The 26,336-nt window shown below is 40.1% G+C and overlaps 1 protein-coding gene across 1 annotated transcript in view; it reads right to left on the minus strand.

Moving 5' to 3' along the window:
- Positions 1 to 6,236: 6,236 nt before the first annotated feature.
- Positions 6,237 to 26,336, minus strand: part of ZNF217 (zinc finger protein 217) — a 37,055-nt gene continuing 16,955 nt past the window's right edge. The window contains exons 2-6 of the mRNA XM_032218285.1: positions 19,524 to 21,289; positions 15,566 to 15,691; positions 12,665 to 14,149; positions 12,104 to 12,230; positions 6,237 to 8,284 (exon numbers count right to left, since the gene is read on the minus strand). Of these exons, the coding sequence (XP_032074176.1) occupies positions 12,121 to 12,230; positions 12,665 to 14,149; positions 15,566 to 15,691; positions 19,524 to 20,958 (3,156 nt within the window). The 5' untranslated portion in view covers positions 20,959 to 21,289 and the 3' untranslated portion in view covers positions 6,237 to 8,284; positions 12,104 to 12,120. The remainder of the gene's footprint in view (positions 8,285 to 12,103; positions 12,231 to 12,664; positions 14,150 to 15,565; positions 15,692 to 19,523; positions 21,290 to 26,336) is intronic.

Here is a 26,336-nt window from a genome sequence, read left to right on the forward strand (position 1 = left end):
TAACCAGAGTGACACACTTTGATGGGAGGGGGAAACAGAGTCAGAAGAAGCTTCTTGGATGAGAAGCAAAATGTCTTCAAAGAAAAACTAGAAAATATGGTTGACTCTTGAAACAAAACACCTTTGGGACAACCATGACCTGGATGACTAGAGAATCTCCATAGGCATCCCATGAAGAAACATCCAACACCTTCCCAAACTAGTTTTACCATTAGGTAGTTGTGTTTTAACATTTAACTAATGTTTCCCCGTGAGTTAAAACCATTGTTTTTTTTGTGATTTCAACCCAGGAACAATAGAGAATAGGTCATGCTATCTTCTGGGACTTCCTTCCAGGTTCCATACATAACAAGAACGATGAGCTCCCACTTTAGTTTCCCCTTGTAAGTCTTATGACGTAATCTCCAGTTCCCTGACCATCTAAATTTTCCTTCTTGGAATCTGGTGAAATTTGGTCTTAATCTTTTAAAGAGCAGAATTTAAGACTGGGCCCAGTACTTAGGTGGAGACTGACCAACACAAAAAGGAAGAGAACTTTTACTTCCTACCATTTAGAAAATAATTCAGAAAATATTCCTATTGATGCAGCCTCCATTTATCTCTGTGCTTTTTTTAATCACGTCACACTGCTGACCTATATTCAGTTTGGGATCAAGTGCAATTGCGAGTATGATTTATAGAAAGAGAATTAAGTATTTGTTGAATGGTATTATTTTCAGTACGTCAAGATGCCTTAAGAGACACTTCCATGCTGTTGTCCTCCAGTTCACAGAAGTAGCAAAGCCGTTCTGTCAACTTGTGGAGCTTCCCTGACCTGCTCCCAGTTGCCATAGGTTGGGAAATTACGCCTCACAGCTGCACCAAGGAATTTACTCCTCAGTCAAAACAAGATGCATTCTGGCTGACCCAAGTCAAGGCCATCTCAGTGGATACCAGCAATGCCTGGAAGGGAGTGATTGGGGAATGTAACCAGAGTGACACACTTTGATGGGAGGGGGAAACAGAGTCAGAGGCAAGGCATGAAGGGGGTGAAGTCAGAGTTGATTTCACCTAGGTAATGCTGACCTGGTGCTCCTAATAAAAGATTGGATTTTTATTGCCGGATAGCTTGAGACTCTTTGTGTTAGGGCACTGGTTGGATCAGAATGCTTGTCTATTAGAAGGGTCGGCAGTTCGGTGGTTCGAATCCCTAGCACCACGTAACAAGTGAGCACCCATTACTTGTCCCAGCTTTTGCCAGCCTAGCAGTTCGAAAGGACATAAAACGCAAGTAGAAAAATAGGAGCCACCTTTGGTGGGAAGGTAACAGAGTTCCATGCGCCTTCGGCATTTAGTCATACTGGCCACATGACCACGGAGTCGTCTTCAGACAGTTCTGGCTCTTCAGCTTTGAAATGGAGATGAGCACTACCCCCTAGAGTCAGGAACGACTAGCACATATGGTCAAGGGAAACCTTTACTTTTATCTTACTTCTGTTGTTAAGTAAGACATTTACTGGTCAGAAGCCTGACACCCTTTTCTGCTGGCCTAATTATCTAAATTAGAATATTCATTTCATTTCAAACACACACACACACACCTTTATTACACAGAATCAACACTGATGTAACAGCTCTATTCAGTTGATGGGTTGGTGCAGCAACATGAAATGCTTCTGATAGAAGATAAAGATTATGAAGTAGTGATGCACAGATTTGAATGGGACACGGGATGGACAACTTTTAAATGTCCAGACATTGTTGGGCCCCAAATTCCAACCACTTGGAAGAATGATTTAAAATGGAATTCAGTTGCAAACATTCTTGAGCTGGCATTTGTAAGAACAAAATCAAATTGCTTATTTTCAGTGTTCACTAGCAAGCATTTGTACAAAAAGGATTTACAGCTATTGGGAAATTAATGTCAACTAGCCTTGGGGTGCCCCCTTGTGGAATATATGAGACAGACAGAAATGTCTAACATGAAATCATTCTGAAAAGCGAAATAGAACAACCTCCAAGGAACAAAATCTTTACTCAAAAAGAAATAACTTTTTCCAGTTCTTCGTATTATTTAATGGGAAAAAATTTTTACAAAACCCCAGGCCTTGGTGGCCCATTTTTCATCAAAAAAGGGGCATGGATATCCTTATGAAGGCTTATAGAATACTCCTGGGGGCAGGGGGGGGGGACCAAAATTGAGCAAACACCAGGCCATTTTTTGCTCATTTCTGCCATCCCCAGCCCCAGAAGCTCTCTAAAAGCCTCCTAAAGGCTATGCATGGCCATTTTGGTGAAGGGGGCGGTTTCAGGAGGCAAAAATTGCTGTATTCAGTGTATAAGCATCCAGATTTTCAACCTGTTTTGGGGGGAAAGGTGTGTCTCATACTCTGAAAAATACGGTAACTATTCAGAGAATTGGATATAAATCACAGAAAGAAACTGAAAGTTTATGCCATGAAATCCACCTGAAGGAATAGAACCTCTTCAATTATTTTTATTTATTTCTTTATTCTGGCTTTATTATTTTTATAAAAAATATCTAGGTAGTAAACATATCAAATATTCCTTTGTCCTATGTTCCCCACAACCACCCTGAGGCAGTGGTGGGTTCTGGAACCCGTTGCAACCAGTACGGTGCAACGGGGCCCGGCATCCACATGAATGCGTGCAGCGCATGCGCACATGCATCCTTACCTCTTGCGACACCTCCGCAAGCCTCTGCAACGCTCCAGCTGCTTGGCAGATTGTCACGCAGGTGCCATGCGCAGAAGAGCTCAAATACAGATAAGGAGCTCGGGCAGGCGGATGGGCCCTCTGGAGCACCGTACCGGAACGGTACCTGGTGTTCCCGACAGGCACTGGTACCAACCACTACTGTGAGGTAGGTTGGGCTGAGACAGCGACTGGCCCGAAGTCACCAGCTGGCTTTCATGCCTAAGGCAAGGCTAGAATTCACAATATCCGTTTCTAGGCCAGCTACACCAAACTGAGTCTACTGTATCAAATAGTATTTCAAGGTAGCCATCCAATGCTTTCATTTAAATCTGAATCTAGCAAAACTGGATCACTGCAAAATGTAATGGAAGTTTATGCTTCAAAAATCTTGAACATCATTGAAAAGATCTTTAGCTAGCAATAGAAAAAAGTTCTCCTATAATCAGTGGTGAAATTCATTTTTTTTTACTACCGGTTCTGTGGGTGTGGCTTGGTGGGCGTGGCAGGGGAAGGATACTGCAAAATCTCCATTCCCACCTCACTCTGGGGCCAGCCAGAGGTGGCATTTGTCGGTTTTCTGAACTACACAAAATCTCCACTACGGGTTCTCTAAACTACTCAAAATTTCCGCTATCGGTTCTCCAGAACCTGTCAGAACCTACTCCCTCCAAGCCAGCACCAAATCTAATTTGCAAAACCACATATAATTTGCACATAAGTTATTTAATGTCTGTTTTTCAAACTTGCATAATTTTCAAACTCAGGTAGCACGGTTGAGAATTTGGGGAGTTGAAGTCCACTCAACTTAAAAGTGGACTTTGAAAAACACTGTTATTAAACCACAGAGTAGCTGAACATGGGGGAACTAACATGCAAGCCAAAATGCAACATGCTGTGTTTCTGTTAGTGACCTGGCTGAACTAAGGCAAAATCTACAAGTTCTTTTTATATGATTGCTTCTTGAGAAAACACACATAGTTCCTAGTAGACCAGAGGGAAGACTTCCATTTCCAGTGGTGTCCATAGAATCTTGTTTCTTTTGTTAAATGAATGTAACATCACAGAATAAACCAAACCTGGGCATTTTATGGCCCTGAGGCCACCTCTGCATTGTCTCGCTCATGTGAGGTCAATTGGAAGTTAGAAAATAAAATGTAAGTGCACCATGGGGGCGGGAGAAGAGCGCACTCCTTTAGATCTGTGGTGGCATAGTGGTTAGAATGCAGTATTGCAGGTTAATTCTGCTGATTGCCAGCAGTTCAATTCTCACTGGCTCAAGATTGACTCTATCTTCTGAGATGGGTAAAATGATGACCCAGATTGTTGGGGGCAATAGGCCAACTCTGTAAATCGCTTAGAGAGGGCTGTATATAAGTCTAAGTGCCATTGCTATTTCGTCAGCTAGCAAGGCAACGTTTTGGCATCTATGACAGAAAAGTGGTGGTTGGGCTGAAGTGAGACTGTGCGCTCTCTTTTCCCTCAACATGTGGGTGCTATTCAGTGTATTGCTTCAGCCCTCCACAACAATCCCAATTTCTCATGTGGTCCCTTGGAAATATTAATTGCTCACCCTTCGTGTAAAGTCTGCCTCTTCTGGACATAACTGACATCTTGCAATGCTCCAAAGCTGCCTTCATCAATGTGACTCCCCTTGCCTTCCACCACGAGTCACTGTTGATTTTTTTCCCACTCCCAATACATACACACAAACACACACAACCACAAAGTAAATATTCTTTGTAACCATGTGAAATACCGTATCTTTTGGAGTATAAGACATACCTTTTTCCCTCAAAAAGTGTGAAAATCTAGGTGCGTCTTATACACTGAATACAGCATTTTTGGCCTCCCAATACCCTGCCCCGTCACCAAAATGGCCGTGCATAGCCTTTAGGCGGCTTTCAGAATGCTCCTGGGGGCTGGGGAGGGGAAAAATGAGTGAAAAATGGGCTGCTTTTTTGCTTGTTTTTCCCCCCTCCCAGCAGCTCTCTATACGCCTCCAAAAGGCTATGCATGCCCTATTTTTTGACAAAAAATGGGCCCGTTTTTGTTAAAAACAGGCCATTTTTGGGAGGTCTGCAGAGTGCAAAACCTTTTTTTTTTAATTTGCCTCTTCAAAATCTTGGTGCGTCTTATACTCCAAAAAATATGACAGGACACCATCTCTCTCAACTCGTAACTATGAATCAACATTTTCCCTATATGGTGCTTTTCAAATATATTCCGAAGACCAAAAAAGTAAAGGACCACAAAAGTATTTTCAAAACAAAAACCCAACCCTTCACATTTGTATTTATAAAACAAATTGCACTAAATTGAAAACACAGCATAAATTAAATGATTTTTATGGTGTCTACAGTTCAATAATGTAAGAATTTAACAATTATAAATCATGGTAGAAAGAAATAAATATAACAATTGTACCAGCATTCTCATCACTATTACCAAAAAGAAGAAAAGAAACACACAGTAGTATCCCATAGTTAATACTGATGGGCAAACCTATTTTGGAGACCAATGTTGTAATTTACAAATAACTACAAATAAGCAGCATCTTTTCCTTTTGACCTGGTTGGTACATCTTTGTCCAGAAAGGTTTAGTGGACTATGATTAAGGACTCTTTTGCAATATCCCATCAACAGCTTTCCTCTATCTGGACATCCTCCAGATGTATAGATCAGCTCAAAGAAGAACCAGACCATTGTGAGACCCTGAAGAAGTTGCTGCAAATATAACATCAGAAGTGTGAAGGAAAGGACTATTACTCCCTCCTGCAACCCGATCTAACTCTGATATAGACTAGAACAGTGTTGGCGAAACTTTTCGGCACCCAGAGCCAAAACGAGCAAACAAGCGCATGCGCCACAAACCAGAAGATCAGCAACCCGGTGCGCATGTGCATGCTGGGAAGATGATCTTCCGATTTCCGGCGGACCGTCCATTTGGTCTTCCGATTTCTGGCCCACATATGTGCACAAAGAGCAGCTGGCCGGTGCCGGAAACTGGAAGAGCAGCCACTTGAAACGTATGCATGTGCCGGGAAGATGATCTTCTGGTTTCTGGAACGTGAATGTGCAACGGCCACCTGGTCTTCCAGTTGCTGGTGCGCATGCACATGCGAAGACCAGCTGGCTCATGCGCATGTGCATTTCAGAAATCAGAAGATCATCTTCCTGTGGCCGCTTTTCCAGTTTCCGGTGCTCCCGCACACATGAAGACCAGCTGGTCAGTATGCTGGAACCTGGAAGAGCAATAGGCAGTAGTTCACATGCCCAGAGAGATGGCTCTGTGTGCCACTTCCAGCACGTGTGCCATAGGTTCGCCATCACTGGACTAGAACAAGAGTCAGCCAGGGCCTTTCACAGAGACTTACAGTAGGACAGGAAAAAAGCTTGTGCTGCAGTAATTCCTGTGCTTAAAAGGGAAATGGGACTGGGAACCCTGACTGGGAACTAAGGTCTCTGTTCTTAATTTTATCTCCAATTCCGAAGCTTCCAAATGGCTGCACCAACAAAAAGAAAGATATGCTTTTAAAACCTGTAATTAAATACAGTCCTGATCTGTTTTTTTTAATTATTATTTCATTAAGCTCCATTACTTAAAAACAGAAAAAAAAAGAGAGACAAGACTCATTGAAGGTTCAGGCAAAAATAGATCAGCCATCTTCCAAATGTATTCATCTTCAAAAATAGGCTATAAAAGTGCAAAACTAGGAAAAGAAATCTAGATTTTATGTACATATGGCTCAGCTTATGAACAGGAAAAGGGTAAATTTTGTACAATTTCCTGATACACAGCACTTCATTCCATTGCCAGTTTTATAGAGATGCATTTTTTTTTTCACGCACAGAAAGTCAGAAAATTAAAACGCTTCCAAAGTTGCTTGCTGGGTGTGAAGAAAATTTCCAAGAATGTCTACCTAGCTTTTGCATATTTACATCTGATAGGAAACACATTCTCAACAGTGCAAAAAGTATTTTTGAAACCATTTTTGTTCTGGAAACATGGGTATGTCAAACAGAAAATAACATTTAAGCTATTGTTATAAAAGCTTTTACAAAATGCTTGGAACATCCAGCTTCAACATGTACAATTCATTTTTTTCAGCCAGCAAATCATTCTCCTATTCAATTTTCAGTTGTGTGCAGTTGGAAACAAACCAAAAAAAACCTTCTAGGGTTTTGAAAACAAAACAAAAATAGCAAACCATCTTTCCCCGTTAAATTTATCACTCAACTTTGGGCTGAACTACTTACGAAGTGTGGACAGACAAAAATTACCTCACAAGTCCCCTTTATACACAATTTTGATTTTGGCAAACCGTGCTGGGCATATGCCTAAATTTTTCAAATGAGTCCCAAATTGCACACGTAGCTTATATGGGAGAAGTGTGGCTGCAGAATCTCTTTAAGGAACCACAAGCCTCCAATTCAAGGCAACTTCTGTGTGCATCACAGTGTATCTAAAATTTTATCCTGACCCAAAGCAAACAATCTTTGAGATGGGGACAAGGAGAGGAGAAAAGCAGAGCAACCTGTGATAATCTTCATCTATGAAGCCATGTGAGGGAGGCAGATTGAACCTTCAGTTTGTCAAGTGTATATATGTGTATGTATGTATGTATGTATACACATATACATACATACATACATACATGGTATTTGAGAGGAATCTTACCTTCCCTCTTAGGCATATGTACACAATCTATTTACATCTATACATTTTTGCAAAATGATGCACGTGTAGAGGTGAAAATGGCATTTAATATAAGAAAAAGGGGTAAACTGAAATACCCTGAAGGCATACAGTTAGAAACATTCTGTGTTCATTGTAAGAATTGTCTTCATGTCAAAGGTCTGAGTAACTTTAATCCCTATACCAGAGGTCTCCAATCTTGTGAACTTCAATTCTCGAGAATTCTGGGAGTTGAAGTCCATAAGTCTTAAAGTTGCAAAGTTGGAGACCCATATCTTACACTGCCCAAGAGTGCAATCAATTAATCCCATTCCTTTATGGAAGTGAAAAATAAAACAAGGTTCAATTTCAGAAGAAAAAAAAAACATGTATCCAAAGACAGCATGGTCTTTTTTGGTGCAGAATGTTCCTGATACAATCTGACAAGGCAATGATTGTGCTTAAAATGAACCTAAGTTTCATTTTGAAAATTATCTTTTTAAGGAAAAAAACAAAACCTGAAAATATTTAGAGAAAAAAAAAATCTCTCTGTATTTCAAGGAGGGAAACAGAATGTACAGCTTTACCTGAGATGCAAGGACTGCACACAACATCAGCAGCACTCACTTATGCAAAATATATATTTAAGTCGGATATTTGGTCTACAGTAATTCTAAGAAAAAAAATATTATTCAAGATTGGGAAAAGATACACGCACACTTAGACAACATTGTCTTGGACAACAACGTTTTACATTGCGCTTCATCCAAACAGGATCAAATCTTCCATTACACAACTGTAGTGTTTTTCCTCTGTGCACAGTAAAATCACAGCTTCGTTTGTTAGCTTCCGTCATTCTATCAATTCTCAAGAGACGAACTGTAAGGGAATTCAAAGTCTGCGTCTTCCTACCTGGAATACAAGGAGAAAAAAATTATTTTCAAACGACTCACAACAGATGCAAAAACAAGTACTTTTTAGCATCGTTTCTAGACATTGTAAAGGGATTGATCTTCCTAAAGATTTACTACAAAAAGCAGGAAATATGGTATTGAGGTTTAGGTAAAAAGTCTTTGGGGTCGGATTTCATTTTACGTTATTGAAGGTTGCAATGGAAACTGGCCTGTGGAAACTATGATGTGTCGGTTGTAAAGTTACAGTATTTTCCAACAGTTACCTGCTGAGGCCCTGAAATCAAATCTAATAAGTTCTAGTTACAAACCTTAACCTCAAAACCATCTTAGGAAGAAATATCATTACTTTATGGTGAAACAAAAGACACAAATCATACATACTCTGGAAACTTAAATACATAACATTTCTGGGAAGCAAAAAAAAAACAAAAAACAAAACACCAAACCCCACTCCAATTTTCAGATCATATTATCACATCACCACCGCTATAGGGTGTACATGTAGAGAAGTCCCACAAAGAACATTTACCTATCAGAACAGTTAATATGGCACACTTCCGCCTTAAACACTACTATCCAATAGGATCTTCCTGTTGAAGTCCGCTGGCAGCCTGTGGAGCTGGCAGCAGAGTTGGACAGTGAGGAGGTTGGGGAGGAACATGGCCAGTTCTGGAGTTTGGGGAAGGCTCGGGTGAGGACTCTGCGTCGGAGGCAGAGGGGGAGGGGCAGGGCCATCTGGTAGGTATATGCTGCCTCCGGAGTCTGACATCAGCAGAGGAACAGGGGGAGCCTGTTCCCAGTACGCGCATGCGCAGAGCTGCCCGAAGGCAAGAACCATTAAGACAATAGGGGCAATTCGGGAGTAAGGCTTGGAGGTGATTGGCCCCTCCCATAAGACATAAAAGAGGAGCAAACAGACGTGAGACTTTGCAGGTAGCAATTTTGTTTGTTCTGGTCGGTTTAAACTCTGAAGCTCCGTTTGACTCTATGCTCTGTTTGGCCTTGCAAAACTAATTGGCAATTAGGTCTCCGGCAGAGTTTCAGGGGAGATAAAGAGGGTCTTCAGTGTTAAGGGAGAAGTCTGCCTGATTTCAAAGGGAAGCGTTTTGACCTAGGCTTCCTGAGACAGTAAAAAAATCCTACGCTTAGTTCCAAAGCCCCTCTTTTTATTTAAACCACTGTGACTTATGTTCATTCACAGCCCATAACGATTACAACCAGTCTGTGAAGAGTCCGACAGAAGTCTGCCAAAGTCTTTCAGGTAAGGCTGATAAGAACCCACTTTTCTCCAAGTGCTGGGATAGGGTGAGATGGATGAAAAGATTTAACGATGGACTTGGCTTTGGTGCCAGGCTTGTAATGTTTATGGTTTTAATAGATATATGTAGGTATAATGTTGTTTTATTCCTAGTGTTGTTTCAACTGTTGGTTGGGAGCTGACAAGAGTTTGATATCAGATGGGCAAGCCATATAAATGTTTTAAATAAATCAGCATCGTTGTTTTTTCTTTTACTATAGCTGTATCTTGCCTGTAGAAGATTGTACTGCAATCAAACACTGTTTGATACATTAAAACAATCTTTGCCAGGATTTATCAAAGTATGGCCTGTAATTTGGGGGGGGGGGGGGAAACAAACCAGTGAAGGCAGGGACAAATGACAGGCCTCATCCCTGTAAAATCTAAGCCAACAGCCTGAAACTAATCCGTCTCAAGAGTCCAGCTCTCTAAAGTCCAGAACAGTATATTATGCGTCAAACTCTGTTCTCTGTCAGACCTGGTAGCCATCTTTTTCCTTTGGGCCTTTTAGACCTGCCACATTTTCTACTGTGGGAAAATGGGAGGTGGGGATTATATAGAGCCGTGATGGCTAACCTTTTTGTCATTGCGTGCCGAAAGCGTGCTTGTGTGCCCACACCCCTAATGCAATGTGTGTGCACCCATGCGCTCCGCCCCCCTGCACATGCATGTATCCCCCCCCATGCACACAACCCCCGCACCCCATTTTGGGCCTAGCAAGACTCCCTACAGCCTCCTGGGACAAAAGGGGGTGCAGGGGGCACACCGTGCGGTTGATCTGAGCTGGGGCAACGGCTCACGTGCCCGCAGAGGGCTCCCTCCGCGTGACACCTGTGGCATGCATGCCATAGGTTCGCCATCATGGATATAGAGTGTGGGTAATATATAGTCAAAACAACATTCTTTCTCAGAGAGTCAAGGCCACCTTGCCCTGCAGCTGTGATGAGGTGGCTCGGAGGCATCTCCAGTTTTGGATAGTGCATTGATTGGATCATGTGATGGACATGTGGGTGCTGGGTAGGGACTTGAACTTTCACTTGGGTGGGGAAAACCTGGAAACTTTTCAGATTCGGGTTTTCCCAGATGTGCCGATATGACATCTCTAATAAAATGGAACTTCGAGGAAACTCAGGCCTCTGAGTCTTCTTTCGTTAGAGGGGTGTTACTTGGAACCTTGACATTCTTTCCTACATGTTTCCTTATTCTTAAAGATAGCAATCGCATTAGCCCAGAATTACACTTTGTCTTCTTGAGCAACTCCTGTTATCCTTTTTGGCTATTTGGCAGCAGAACAACAACTGTGGGAGAAAAGATTTTAGTTGAATGCTCTTAAGACTGCTCTTTAAGTGAAGCAAAGTAGATCTGAACAGAAGCCTAATTTAGATTCCGTCTCTCTCTCCCAGGAAGATATACTAATAAACAAGCCTCTTAGGAACTATAGCAAGCATTGGGCAGTGATGGGTACTTGGAATTTTGGTTCGGCCAATATTTTCCTACCTAACAGAAAGTGAAAGCACAATAATTTTCTGGACAGGTTATTTTAATGCTATTTTAATCATTTGAGCCCCGCTTAACACATATTCCAGTTATTCCTCTTAACATTTTGCAAACTGGAGGCATAGAAATTGGGTCCTCCAATCTTAAAAATGGCTATTTGGGATATTTCAAAGGTTACTGCCAAAATCTAATTTTTAAAATATCAGTACAGGAAATGTGTTAAATGTATGATCTTATTAACTACATTTGATTGATTATTTCATTAACTTTTAAGTAAAATCAAATATAATTTTGTTTTGGCTCGCCCATACTTTGGAATACAGTTCTAGGATACTACTTGGGATCTAGGGTAACTTCATGATCTCCCCAAAATTACACACACTTTAAAATGGACAATTTACCTAAACCTTTAATCCCTCACCTGCTCAGTTTTCGCTGGCAGAGGGTTGCAGGAGGTTGTACCAGCCAAAAACGGAGATTAGAAGCCTGTTTTTGCTGGCAAAGCACTCAGGCCACCACAGGTGCCCCTTACATCAGTGATGTCGAGCTGGCCATGCCCCCCCCCCCCCCCCGGTTTCCCAGGTCCAACACAACCCTGATGCAGCCCTCAATGAAACAGTTTAACACCCTATAACTCCCGGAGAACCCAGTCAGCACAGGTATAGTAGAAACTGATGGAGCTGCAATTCAGCAAGACACAGTGACCAGAGGTGGTATTCACTTACTTTCCCTACCGGTCCACAAATGTGAGAGCTCGCTACGCATGCACATGCCCCATCGACACATGCGCATGGCTGTCCATGCACGCACTTTGCTCTCATGTGTGGCTTGCACGCATGCGCATGGCTTAAACATGCCTAAAAAGACCGTCATAAATCTGGCGCGGGTGGGGCCACCTGCGATTTCAACTACTGGTTTGGCGAACCAGTCCAAACCAGCTGAATACCTGATAGTGGCTCACGGGTCTTTCAGATAGCACTAAAAATGTAAAATATGTCCATTTCTGTATGAAATGTGCCTTACCATCTGTTGCAGCCAAATCATGTTTTCTTATCATTCAGGCGGCTGTGGGTATTGCCAATGAAGGTCTCATAACTTCGCTTTTGCAGCAAGGTGTTAGATAGGTGTTGATATGACACCGGTCTTTTTCCTAGTAAGAAACATTACAACACATGAACAAAGGAATACAAATTAAGACAGGACCTATTCAGTGCAAGATACCTATATCCCAGGGGTCAGCAACCTTAAACACTCAAAGAGCCACAAAGTTCCCAACCGGAAGTTCCCTTGTTCAATTCTGGAGCCGAACCGGAAGTCCGGTTCCCCCACCACAGAATCTCCTCCTAGCATGCCATCCATTTTCCCCTACCTGTCCTAATTGAAAGGCCTATCAATTGTGGAGCCGATGGGAAACAGAGCCGCAGCAGAGGACCACATGCGGCTCCAGAGCTGCATGGGTTGCTGACCCCTGCTATATCCCATGGCTACATGGGATTACAATTCCGTTTGGCAAGTACTCTTTATTTTAAAGAATGTCTTAATTTCTCCATCATTCATTTGCTGAAAAGCTAACAAAGCACATACCTTCTTTTGAAGAGCTGGGGACGTGGCTGGCACTTGATCCACAGGAACTGGCAAACGGTCCTGGGTTGTATGTTTCATATGGTTTTACAACAGTCATTGGATTCACAGCGTCTCTGTCGGAGCTCATGAGCCCTTGTTTGAAAAGGAGAGAGGCATGCTTGGTGTGAGGGAGCAGACCTGAATATTTGCCTGAAAGAGATAATCTAGCAGTTTCACTCTCTGTCCGATGTCGAGCAGAGTCCATCTGTTCCAGAGCGAAGAGATTAGGCCGAAGTCTTTTTGCAGGCAGTCCGTCAAATCCCATATATCTATTCCCAGCGGATCTGTTACTCAAAAACTCTACTTCTCGGCTAGCTTTGTTCAAAGGGTTCTCCGAAGAGCTGTTGATGTCGCTATTGCCTGTCCCTGACAGAGAAGCCAAAAGTCTTGATTTCCCTTTATCTTGCACTGAAGAGCGACCAGGGCTCTGGTGCATTTCCTGCCTACAGTTATTAATCGGGATGCCGATCATTTGAGGTTTGCATGATTTCAAGTTGCTCGGGGACCAGCTGCTGGCGTTTTGTCCTGAGAGAATGGGCCCTTTGCTCTGTGGGGTGGGGCACTGCCTCGCCTTCTCCACAGGCAAAGATTTTGACTGAGCGAGTGAGGAAGATTTGGTTTTCCTGGAATTAAGAGGCAGGGGCAACACGTCCTTGCCCAAAAGGCAAGGTGGGCAGCCTGTACGCCTGGCTTTATGAACAGCCCTGTTTCTAATGCTATTTTTAGTCATTGCATTGAGGTTATTAGCAGACTTATGCATCAACCGTTGGTGCATGATGAGAACTTCTGGATACAAAGTCCTGAAAGTACAAAAGGGACAGGTGCTGGTTGCTAAGGAACACCGAGAATGAAGAATTACTGGAGCATCCTGAGAAGAGGCGGTAGATAAATTTAAGGGCTTTTCTTGAACTGTTAATATGCATTTTGAGTTTTCGGTAATGTCATTTAAATCCGCCTTCGTCCTGCCAGCATAAAACACATTTTTTGTTAACTCAGAGTTCTTTTTTGCACTTCTATTAACAAGGCTGTTTGCCTGATGTTCCACTGTGTTTTTTGCACCACGTTTTAAAAAACCTGAAACAGATGCACCGCCACCCTCTTTCAAGCCATCACAGTCTAAGGCTTTGCTCGTGTCCTGAGTTAGATTATTGGGCGCACTGTGAAAAGGGTAAAACTCTTCTCTCTGTTGTTTTACAGGTGGGACTACTCCTTTGGCATCTTTGGCGTCTTCAAGGAGCCTTTTCAGATTTTTGGTTTCTGGAGCATGACCGGCGCTTACTGACAAGAAGCCTGTCTCCTGGGAAGGAAATAACCCTTTACTGTCACTCTTCAGATCTGCTGAAGCTTCTGTGTGTTTGTCCTTGTGATGTCTCTCTAAATGGTAGCGCAGGGAGGTTTTCTGTGCTGCTGCATACTCACAGAATTCACATTTGTATGGTTTTTCGCCTGCAAAAATAATGAGCCAAGTCAGAAAGCTTCCTTTCTTTTGATTCACCAGAAAACAGGAATGAATTCTGTCCGTTTTCTTTACTGCAACTAAACATCTTAGAACAATTAATATTTTGCCAGAATAATGGTTTCATTAATTGCACTAATTGGTATTTGGCTTTGATTTCATTTTTAGAAATTAAAAGGGATGGTTTGCTTAGCGCAGACAGGGAAAGGGTAAGGACAAAGTAATATTGCGTGTGGTGCCTAAAGCCTTTAATTCTTCTTCTGTCTTTATGCTCATGTAGGACTCATTTGTTAGCCTGCCTGAGGCTTTTTCCAACACTGAACTGCAAATCCTTAATATTTACCTTGCTCAGTCTCCTGGAGATACAAGGCATGTTTCAAGACCTTTAGGCCTCCCAACTGCTAATCACAGCAATTTGCAAAGTGATTCATTTATTTGTTGAATTCATAGCCTCATTTTACTCCAGAAGATAAAGTTGGCCTGAACAGTACTCACTCTTTTCTCCACTCCCACCCTCCCCCATATCATCCAACCAGTAAGACAGGTTTGGTTGAAACAAACAAAAAAATTGACTGGTGTGTGTGTGTGGGGGGGGGGGTTGAGAAATATGTCAACGTTCTTGGTATCAGAAGTAATGGAAGTCTTTCCTCCCAACACCAGATTAAAATCCTAACAACTGCAGATCAACTGTGAGCTATAAAGTGAGTTTGGCAAATAGCAGGAACCTTAATATTGCTGTTTTAAAATCTCTCTTAGAAAGCGAACTCTCTTGTTTGTTTGTTTGTTTGTTTGTTTGTTTGTTTGTTTGTATGTATGTATGTATGTATGTATGTATGTATGTATGTATATGGTAAAGGTTTCCCTTGCACATGCATGCTAGTCATTCATGACTCTAAGGGGCAGTGCTCATCTCCTTTTCAAAGCCGAAGAACCAGCGCTGTGCGAAGACGTCTCCGTGGTCATGTGGCCGGCATGACTAAACGCCGAAGGTGCATGGAGCGCCATTACATTCCCACCAAAAGGTGGTTCCTATTTTTCTACTTGCATTTTTACATGCTTTCGAGATGCTAGGTTGGCAAAAGCTGGAACAAGTAATGAGAGCTCACTCCATTACGCGGCACTAGGGATTCTAACAGCCAACAACGGCTAGCCATTTTTGTCACATTATCCAGAAATCTACACGAACAGTTGTCTGATCTCCTCAATAACTCTAGGAAAGTTTAGCTTTTTTACCGTCTCCTTAGATTTGGTGGTCTCTACTGTCAAGGGAAACTTACCCTATTTTCTCAGCATGCAGCAAACTATTTTTCCAATGAGTGTCAAATTTGAATCACATTTGTTTTTTACTTATTTAAAATGTTCCCCTTTTGATTCTTCACCAAAGGCGTAATCCAAGTTTCCTTTACCTGTATGAGTTCTGAGATGAATATTGAGGTAATAGTTTGAACGAAAAAACTTTCCACAGTAGCTGCATTCTCTAGTAGCTCCAAGATTTTTTACTTTTGATCTTTCCAACCCGTCTTCATTTTTATCTTTAGATGGGGAAAAAAATAAAGAAAAGTAAGGAACACATTTCTGTACATTGTTACAAAAAAGACATATTGTGCAATAATTGGGCAACCTCTGTAATTATTTGTTCATTCGTAGATATCTTTTTTGAAAATATTCTTTTGTTTTAAACAAAAGTAAGTGAACAGGTTACTGTTAATGTACTTCGTAAAAGGGGAAAATGAACATGGATCTCTATTTATATCTGTATATCCTTATGCCGCAAAATTGTTAAATAAAAAAATTGAATGGGAAAAATAAGACATGATAACAGGATTTGGTTTGTTTTGCAACGATATCTCCCAAGAATACAGTGCTCCTGACCCTCTGGAGTAAAATTAAATTTTACTCTAATTGAGGCCTACTGAATTGATATTTCTGGAAGGGAGGGAAAGAAGAAGGGAGGGAAGAAGGAAGGAACAGAGGAAGGGAGGGAGGGAGGAAGAAATAGTTTTTCTCTCTCTCAACACAGTGTCAGTATTTTATTCACTTCACTCACAGTATATCTTGTCTATCTAATCCACCATCTTCCTCCAACCCTTTAGAACGTCTCAATTCAATGCTATCACACAAAAAGATTCCACCATGGAATAGATTTTAACCATGACAGTGGGATACAAAGGTGTGCAAAAGTTTAGTCATCTCTGGTCAAACTGTTTCAAAGGATTGCAGAAAGACCGTAAGATGCACAGCTTCTACAAGGCACATTATTAAAGGTCTTTGTTGAAACACATATGCCAATTATACACAGTTGTTTACATATATTTTTTTTTAAGAATTATGAATACGCCAAGTCCAAAAGTTTGGAGACTCCCAGTCAGTTCTAACAATCTCTTGCTAGAAAGAGCAGCTTCCAGAACTTTTCTCTGGCTAACTTAAGAATCTTTCTATCCCACTTTTTGGATGTTTCCCCCGGCCTTTCTTGCAAGGTTCAAAAATATTCTTAGGTCTCTTTTGCAGGTCTCTTCATTATACAAAAGTCCACAGTGCAGGTAATCCTCAACTTACAACAATTCATTTAGTGACTGTTCACACTTAAAATGGCACTGAAAAGTGACTTATGACCATTTTTCACATTTATGACCATTGCTGCATCCCCATGGTCATGGGATCAAAATTCAGATGCTTGGCAATTGACTCATATTTATGACGGTTGCAGTGTCCTAAGGTCATGTGATCCCTTTTGTGATCTTCTGAGAAGCCAAGTCAATGGAGGAGACAGATTCACTTAACAACCATGTCACTAATTTAATAACTGAATTGATTCACTTAAGAAATGTGGCAAGAAAGGTTGTAAAATGAGTCAAAATTCACTTAAGAAATGTTTCGCTTAGCAACAGAAATTTTGGGGTCATTTGCAATCATAAGTCAAGGACTATCTATTACATCCAACTCTGGGTCTTGTGAAGTAGTTTTGAGTTTAAAGACTGCAACAGCAAGCAAAAAGACTATTCCCATGCCTTCAATTAGTTTTTTTTCTTTGATACTTATTAAAGATTTATTAATTTCTCCCAATACATCAATTGCTTTTAAAACTAGAAAGCTAAGATTGCAAATCAAATTTTAATTTTACTATGGAATGGTATTTTTTCGTTTTAAAAATTTATTTCCATCTGAAATATTTTTAAAGACCCGGATATCCAGATAGTACAACTAGCATTATATATTATAAATGCCCTCTAGGAAGCAAAAAAGACATTGGTGGGCTGAGAGATTTTCACTCCTACACAGAACCATTGCATCTAAAACAGTTGGGGCATAAAAACAATTGACATCTGGGCACAAGAGACAGATTTTTTTTTTTTTTGCAAATTCTTTGTCTCACATGGACGCACAGGTACGCAACACCTTAGAAAATATGCAGTGGCATTTGGCAGGCAGACTTCAGAAACAACTTAGGGAAGTTCAGCCCTTCAACACAACTGTTAAGTATGGATTGGATTACTTTTTCAGGTTGCATAGCTGCCCTCCCAGGGAACACAGTTTGTGAGTTTACACTCTGCAGGATTTAATCTGAAATGCAGTTATCAGGATAACAAAAATATAACATATGCACTAGGAAGAATTCTAAGCAGGATGGGATAGATGGATAGCTGTTTTAATTACAAGTGGGAAAATGAAGTTTTGAAGAGCCATTGTTCAAGATGAAGCAAGCACAACGATAAAGTCATTTTTAAAACCATTCCGCAGCCATTACAAAACATCGTGGCAAAACATCTTGTTTAATTTTTATAATTGGCAACCTCACATCTCACTGCCTTATGTAAAGCCTGCATTATTTAAAAGAGAATCAATTCTACTTAATTTTAGGGAAGAATCCTTCTAAACTAGAATGATTTCCCAAACTGAACAATGGAGACAAGTATTTGTTTCTTCAATTACCCTTACCACATTTTTATTTATCTTTTAGTATTTGTGCTTTGTTCTCTACATTGTGAGCTGCCCATATCTCAATACAGAATCACCAAATCATCAAATATTGACGAATTAATTAGCATGCATTGCTCGAGGTTTATCACTAGAGGGCAGCAGGCACCGTATTATGCTCATTTCAAGCTGTAAACTGCATTGAAGGTTTGATTAACAGAAGTGATTATAGAGGTGAGGCAAGAAAAATAATGGTTATTTTATAAAAAAGGACCTATGTGGCTATCTCAAAATTTCTGCCAAACTGCCCAAAGTACAAAGCAGGGTATTTAGTGACCATTTGAAATTAAAACGGCACACAAAAAAGTAATGTATGACCATTTTGCACACTTATAACTACACTGCGGCATTCCATAGTCATTTGATCAGAATTTGGATAACTGGCATGGATTTAAAACGGTTGCAGAGTCCTGGAGTCATGTTTTTGCAGCCTTCTGACAACAAAGTCAATGGGGAAGCCAGATTCACTTAACAACTGTGTTACCAACTTAAAAAATGTGGCAAGAAAGGTCATAAAACTGAGCAAAAATTTACTTTAAAAATGTCTCAATTAGCAACAGAAAATTCTGGCTCAATTGTGGTTATAAGTTGAGGATTATCTGTATTGCTTAACAACGGGATTTATTGGTATCTTTAGGTGAGTAGTCTCACCTGGGATGGGGAAAAAAACCCTAAAAAGTCTAGCATTAAAGGAATGAAAATATCCATCTGTCTAATCCTCCATTACACTATATTTTTATACAATTCTACACACCAGTGTCATACCTATATGAAATGTGCTATGCGTTTCAAGATTAGGCAAGCATCTTTCCATTTGGTGTAGATGCAAATTATGCCATGACTTAAAACTAGTGTAAGATGATGGTGTGATAATATTCCTTGGAAAGCAGTTAACAAAACATGCCTCCCTCCAGATTATCTTTGACACAGATACTCTCTTATGCAGGGGTGAAATCCACTTACCTTCACTACAGGTTCACAAATGTGAGCGCTCTCTCTCGCTCTAGTCGCACGCGCCACCTCCACACATGCACAGGAACTTCTGTGCATGCGCAGAGCATTAAAAAATGGACACGATGACATCCGGGCAGGTGGGTGGAGCCTGCTACTGAGTGCCCCTGGGAAGGTAAGTAGAATAGCTGGGGGGGAGAGGGTTTGCGCTGTGCCACACGATTTAGATTAGCTAGAAAGCAGGAAAGCTTGCTTTCTAGCTAATATAAATTGCACACCACAGCTGATCGGCGAAGCATTTTTTACTACTGGTTCGGACGAACCGGTAGCTTCTTTTACTATCGGTTCGGGCGAACCAGTCCGAATCGGTAGCATTTCACCCCTGCGCTAAATGAAAAAAATACATTTTTATTGTGAACAGTTCTTAAATTGTCTTACCTGGAGTCTCTATTATCCCATCCTCGGAGCCGTCTTCAGACCCTCCCTCTAGTCGTTCAGCTCCGTTCTCATCCAGGGTCCCAGGGTCGGAAAGGCAGGTTCTTGGCTGCTTCCCTTCCCCACAACCGCTTTCTAGATCATTCTTCCGCTCTTTCTTATTATGGACTCGCGAGTGAAGGACAAGCTGGTGGTACGTCCGAAAGGCTTTGCCACAGTCTGAACAATGGGTAGGCTTGTCTTTGTTCTGGGACAGTTTAGAATCCATATGCAATGAAGGCACTTCGCGGCAACGATATTTATTAAATTTGTCCTGTGGCATGTTTCCAATCCCTGCGTAACTTCCACCTCTGCTTCCCTTGGTCTTTCCTGTGCTTTCAGTCTGGTTTGCTTTGCTCCCGTTCCAAATCTCCCCAAGTTCTTCTTTGTCCGAAGACGAGTCATCGTTGTCCGTGCTTCCCTCTTGACCTGCCTCTTTTGTTTGCCCGTGGCCAATAGCCACTTTACCTTTAGTAGCCAGCTGCCATGCCTGATAGGTACTGAACGGATCCAACTCGGCAATCCATTTCACGGGCTTTTTCTGTTTGCTGTTATTAGAAGTTGAAAGTGGCTTTAGGTTTAAAAACTGCAAAAATTCTTCTCTGGGTGTCGTCCTTTCTTCACCGTCCCCTTCTGAAGGAGAACCATTGCCGTTGGCTAGAGAATCTTTGGTATGTACTTTGCTGTGTTCGATTAAACTTTCCTTATTCTGAAATAGAAAGCCACACACCATGCAGATTTTATAAGGGGATGTTATGCTTTCTGCCACTTGGTCCTGAACGACCTCATTTATCGTTATGGGGCTCTCGGATCCTTGCAGCGCCTTGCTGCGAGACCCAGGTTTGCTGTTGTGAGTCCTCATGTGATTTTTCAGGAACCAGGGCTCCTTAAATCTCCTTCCACACACACTGCACCAGTAAGTGAAAGAATCCTTGTGCTTCCTCATGTGGGCCTCAACATCAAAGGCCTCATCAAATGTTTGCCCGCAAACCACACAGCTGAAGTCTTGGCTATCCTTTTCATTTACGTCCAGGGATGGCAAATCAATTCTCCCTTGTCCTTTATCAAGATGGCTAACATACTCCGCTTCCACGCACAAAACCGCCGGTTCACAGAGTGTGGGCCTATGCTGGGTCAATACATGCTTACCGAGATCTTCTGGATGCTTGAAAGTCTGCTCACAAAACATGCAGTCTAAAGAAACACATCCTTCGCCTTGCATCAAGAACTTATCTTGCAAGTTCTTATAGGAGATTGTGTTGGCTCCTTTCACTGGCATGGTGGCATCATTATTGTCCATTCGTGAACCAACAGTACTGGCTATACTTTCTGGGCCATCCATGTACACCAAAAGAGGCTGAGTTGGCATGTTTCCTTTGGCAGTTTCAAGAAGAAGCATCAAGTTGTTTTCATGCAAGAAATAGAGCCACTTCGGAAACTTCCCAGTTGTTTGATGGCAGATGTTTGAGCCTTGATGACTCCTTCACGAGAGGGTTGTTGGGTATTCTGCTCATCTGTAGAAGTAGCTAACCTCTGCCAGGAAGAAATAATTTCATAAAAATTGTTGCTAGTTCCTGTATGAAAGAGGTGGAATTGCTTATGTTGTTCTGCAGTTTATGTAACTTGCTTTCAGCAAAACCGGTCTGTTCACATCTCCGAGTTTAATACTTAAGAGCTTTTTAAGCTTGAAGAAAATTGCTGTAGTTCAGAATCACCAAAAATGTCACCATCTATGTGAAGAGAATTTGAAAACAAATTGATGTTAGTTTAGGAATAGAAAAGAATCAATAAAATCATTTGAAACAAAAGGACTAATATATTTTTATGATACAAAGTATTCTTTCTTCCACAATGCTTTTATACAGTGCAATTTAGTCAGAAGGCAATTCCAGGGTTCTTTTGACACTAATATACAATGTATGATTAACAGTTTCCCAACACACTTTTAACAAGCACTCCAATGTAATCTAAGTTTAAAGATGTGCAATCCAGCTACACATTCAGATTTTACTAAATATTTATCTTTAAAATGATGCAATTATCAAAGGAAGTTACTAATCTCTGCAAGGAAACTGCCTTAGGGAGTTACTGTAGAACATTATCTCCAGCTCTCAGTCATAAAGAAGAAACTGCCTCAGTGAAAGAAACAGGACAATTATTTGCAGAATCCTAGAAGTCCACATTATTATCCTACAAAAAAAATGTAGGAAATCCCTTTTTTTAAATAATATTTTCTTATTACAAAACCATTTAAGAAGTTATTTTATGCGAGCCTTTCTGTCCCAGAGCACACTGAACCATTTGTAAGGGCTTAAATGTTTCTTTATAAAATAAAATGTGTTCCTTTTTAACAAGTTTAAAAGAAATCTATCTTAAAAAGAAAAGAAAAAAGTATTTCCTCATGACAGTTATCAGCTGCCATTTTGAAATCATGTGGCCACTTCAAATGCCAGCCATTTGGAAAGCTTGTTTATGCCCCTTTGAATACTTCTAAACTAATCCTTAGCTTTAAAACAATTTGTTTTATACAATTAAATATGAATTTGGATGCCCATTAAAAAGAGTAACTTGAATATGAAACTTATGTGGGAGATAAACAAGCACAGGGGAAATACTTGATATTTATTGTCTCTCAATAAATAGATCAACTACTGAAACACACATTTACTGCAGGAAAGATGGATAAGAGCTAAACAATATGCAATGTATAAATACTCTAAATTAGAGTAACAGCATTTAGCATAATCCTAAATAATTTAGTATAATAAAAGTCATCAACACATGACTTCAAATTTTCAAAAGTTACTTTTTATTCTTTTTTAGTGCCTACTGTCCAGATGCCTTAAGTAAAGAGAGATTTATTTGGGGAAAAAGAATGTTTTTCTAAAGGCTAATAAATCTGATCCAATTACAAGAACTATATGCATCTTTCCTTTGATTTTAATTTACATATCATTTGGCATAATCAAAATAGGACTACAAAAACAGATGCAGATATTCACATAAAAATATTCATTAGCGCACACATATTTCGAAATACCAACCAAGTGAAAAGTATTATTGAATCTAAACCATATTAAATATTCTACTTTGATGTTACCTATTATTTTGGCACAATCAATACATAGATGTAGATATGAGATATTGACCTATAGATACCCATTCAATACACATGTCACTTAAATCTATTGGTCTCAGGATACCTTCCTACTTTAACAAATTATGGAGGACCCCTTCCCACATTTAAAAATAGAGAAGTTTTGCTTGTATGGGCTTTGTTTTTACCATATTAAATTAAAATGGATGCATTCATAGAATATTTATTGAATCCTGTAAAAAGAACAATATTAAATTCATAATTTTCATGAAAAAACTATTGTCAGATTTTTTTTAAAAAAAGTGTGACACTCTTAAGAAACACTGTCCTAAACAATTTAAAGTGGCTTTTGTAGAATGCCAGAATAACACATGTCTCATCTTATATCCCTGAAGGAAAGCAAGATTATACTATGTATTACTTGCTTCTGATCATAATCCACTTTTGCAACATTGTAAATTAGAAGGTACTATTTATTATAAAAGAAGATGGTTTAATAAGTGAATTGCAATATTTGGGCAATTTTCCAAAAAGGAACTACTATTTAGTTCCCAAAATCCATCTTAAGAAGATAGGTTGGTTTACTGAAGTAAATTACCAGTATCAGCTAATGTGGCAGATGAACAAAAGTATCTGCTATCAACATCTTGACCCAGGTATAGCCTTCTCAGATCTTGCCATCTTCCCAATAGGGGAAGATGGCATATTGGAGTTACTGAGACTTGACTCCAAGTCTCAGTAACTCCAATATTGGCTGGAAATTCTAGGAACTGAAATCCCAAGATCTGGAAAATTCTCAAATACATTTTCCCCCTCCTTTTCTATAGCACAGGTACATTCTATATCATTTCCTTCTTACCAAAGGTGCTTTTTCAAGAGGCAACTGGACTTTCTGGTTTTTCTCTGAAGACATTTCAAGTTCCACTTCTCATCCAAGAAGCTTCTTCAGCTCTGGCTAGATGGTGGGGAATGGAAGGATTTATACTCTTGGTAGACAGCTGGTCATTTGCATTCTTTTAGAGAGTCCTCGAGGCTAATCTGTGTTATTAGGATCACCTGAGTAGTGCAAATGGATGTAACTGTTAAAAGACTGTATTGTACAATGGAGATAGATGATGCCTTATCCCTCCCCCTCAGATGAGAGGGGGCTGTTCAATTTTGACACAGATGGCCTCTTTGACCCATCTTTCAAACTAGCTGTCCTTTCTGTCCAAAATGTGGACTTTGCTGTCCTCAAAAGATCGCCCTTTATCTTTTAAATGCAGATGGACTTTGAATCTTGTCCTGATGGGTTTGTTCTCATATTCCACTTCCCATTATCCAGCCACAGCTGAAGAAGCTTCTTGGATGAGAAGAGAAATGCCTTCAAAGAAAACCAGAAAGTCCAGTTGCCCTTGACAAAGCATCTTTGGGACAACCATGACCTGAATGACTAAGAATTGCCATAAACCCTTCTCATCAGAGATAACCAACATTATTTGACCCTTTATTACTTTCAAACCATGAGACCTTTCTTCCAAGGGCCTCAAAGTAGAATTCATTTAATATTCCCACTCTATGCCATCATTTTACCTTTAAAAGTAGTACATAGTACAAATACAAACTGATACAAAATTGTTGAGTCAACCTTAAAGCTGATGTAAGATAGTTTGGTTTCTCTATACCTAATCCTTAGAGATGCACAGTAGTTTGATTCATTTAAATTTATATTCAATTAGAACAGTGTATGAACCCAGCCTTTTATCATTTGTAAACCAGTTTATTATGTACTGCAGTACAAACTATTAACCAACTATGGTTTATTCAATAACATCATGGTAAAAGCAGTTATGTAAATACAGTAAAGAGACCTGATCCTTTGATCACTAGACTAATTCTTCAACAATCCGCATTATCAACAGCATTGTCTGTTAAATATTAGAAATCTATTATATTTTGAGGTCTACAATTTTCTTAGCTCTGTGTGAGTGTGTGTGTGTGTTACACAATTAGAAATTTTTGTGACAGACAGATTAATGGGTACTGTGACGGTTTAAAGTTATTCTTCTGCAATCCAAAATAATCCTACCAAAAGTATAAATCACATCACGAAATTTGAGTGGATTGAAATTTAAAGCTTCTAATTACTACTGAATTAGCAGCCAAAGTACTCAATGTGCGTTTTATTCTAATATACAATTTCACTACAGCCCTTTACAAATAAATAGCCCAGATTTTCCAAATGCAGTATAAGTAGACTTCAGGAAGTTTAGGAAGTATGTATTATGTGGGGTTATTTTTTTCCCCCAAAATCAATGTAACATTAAGCCCCTTAAAATCAAATCATGGCTTTCATAATAAATATCATCTCAATCTTAAGACTGAAACATTTTAACAAGGACAGATGACAATTATATTAAAAAGGCATATTTGTAAAGTCCAAAAAATAAGTAGCCTTAGTTAGTGCCTTTCACACACACTTCTCACAAATCCTTTAGAAGCAGGAGCTAAGCTTTTTATGTAGAGATAAAACCAGTATATTAAATCAGAATAGAGCTGGAAGGGACCTTGGAGGTCTTCCAATTCAACCCTCTGCTCAAGCAGGAGATCCTATACCAGTGATGGCGAACCTTTTCGGCACTAAATGCCCAAACTGGAATGCATGCACATCTGCGTGCTGGGCCACCTGGTCTTCGGGTTTCCGGTGCGCATGCCGGTCTTTGTGCGCAGACCAGCTAGCCGGTGTACATACATGCCCTGGAAACCAGAAGAGCAGCTGGCGATGGCGCACATGCCCACAGAGAGCGCTCTGTGCGCCACCTCTGCCACCATGGCCCTATACCATTTCAGACACATGACTGTCCAGTCTCTTCTTAAAAATCTCAAGTGATGAAGCACCCACAACTTATGAAAGCAAGCTTTATCACAGACTATATTGACAACTGAGACTATGCTGTAATTCAGTATATTTTTGCACTTTCAGGAGTCAACTTTGTATTTAGAACATTTATATTCTATGATCTGCATGAGTTCAGCAGATTTTTAAAATATGCGTAATATATTTTAGCGCTCAGAGAAATAAAGATAGTGCAGTCTCTCTCAGCCATAGCAGCCATCAATCTCTCTTCCGAAAGGGCAAGCAAATTACACGTCTTTTTAAAAATACAACGGCCATAATAATTTTGGGAGGCTTTCTTTTTAAAAAGAAAAGCTGAGATTTTCAAGAAGCTGAATTATATGTTCAATACTTTTCAGAACGATGGCACATATCCATGTACATCACCCTAAAGTGACAAACATGCTGGGGAGTCAATTTAACTCCAATATGTAATGGACAGTGGAAACAGGGTGGAAGGTAGCAGGGAAAAAGAATGGAGAAAACCCACTTTTTTTCTGAGCTAGACTTTTAGATTATGTGAAACTGTGCAGCTATGTGATTTTTTTAATGCCATGACTTTAAAACTACCACATTATGTGCTCCCTTTTTTTTAAGAAAACCGTGTAACTGTTCTGATCAGGGTGGATAAAAATTGATGGGGTTTTTTAAATGATTTTTTTTATTTAATCGGATTTTTTTTATTACATTTATTTTAATAAAATGCTTTTGGAGTAAAAATCTATCTAAAGAGTTTTCTATTTAAGATACATGAGTAATTTAGTTTATTCATCATGAAATGGAACTTAGTTAGCATGAGGCTATA

This window comes from Thamnophis elegans, chromosome 5, assembly GCF_009769535.1.
Source record: "Thamnophis elegans isolate rThaEle1 chromosome 5, rThaEle1.pri, whole genome shotgun sequence".
NCBI classification, from domain to species: domain Eukaryota; kingdom Metazoa; phylum Chordata; class Lepidosauria; order Squamata; family Colubridae; genus Thamnophis; species Thamnophis elegans.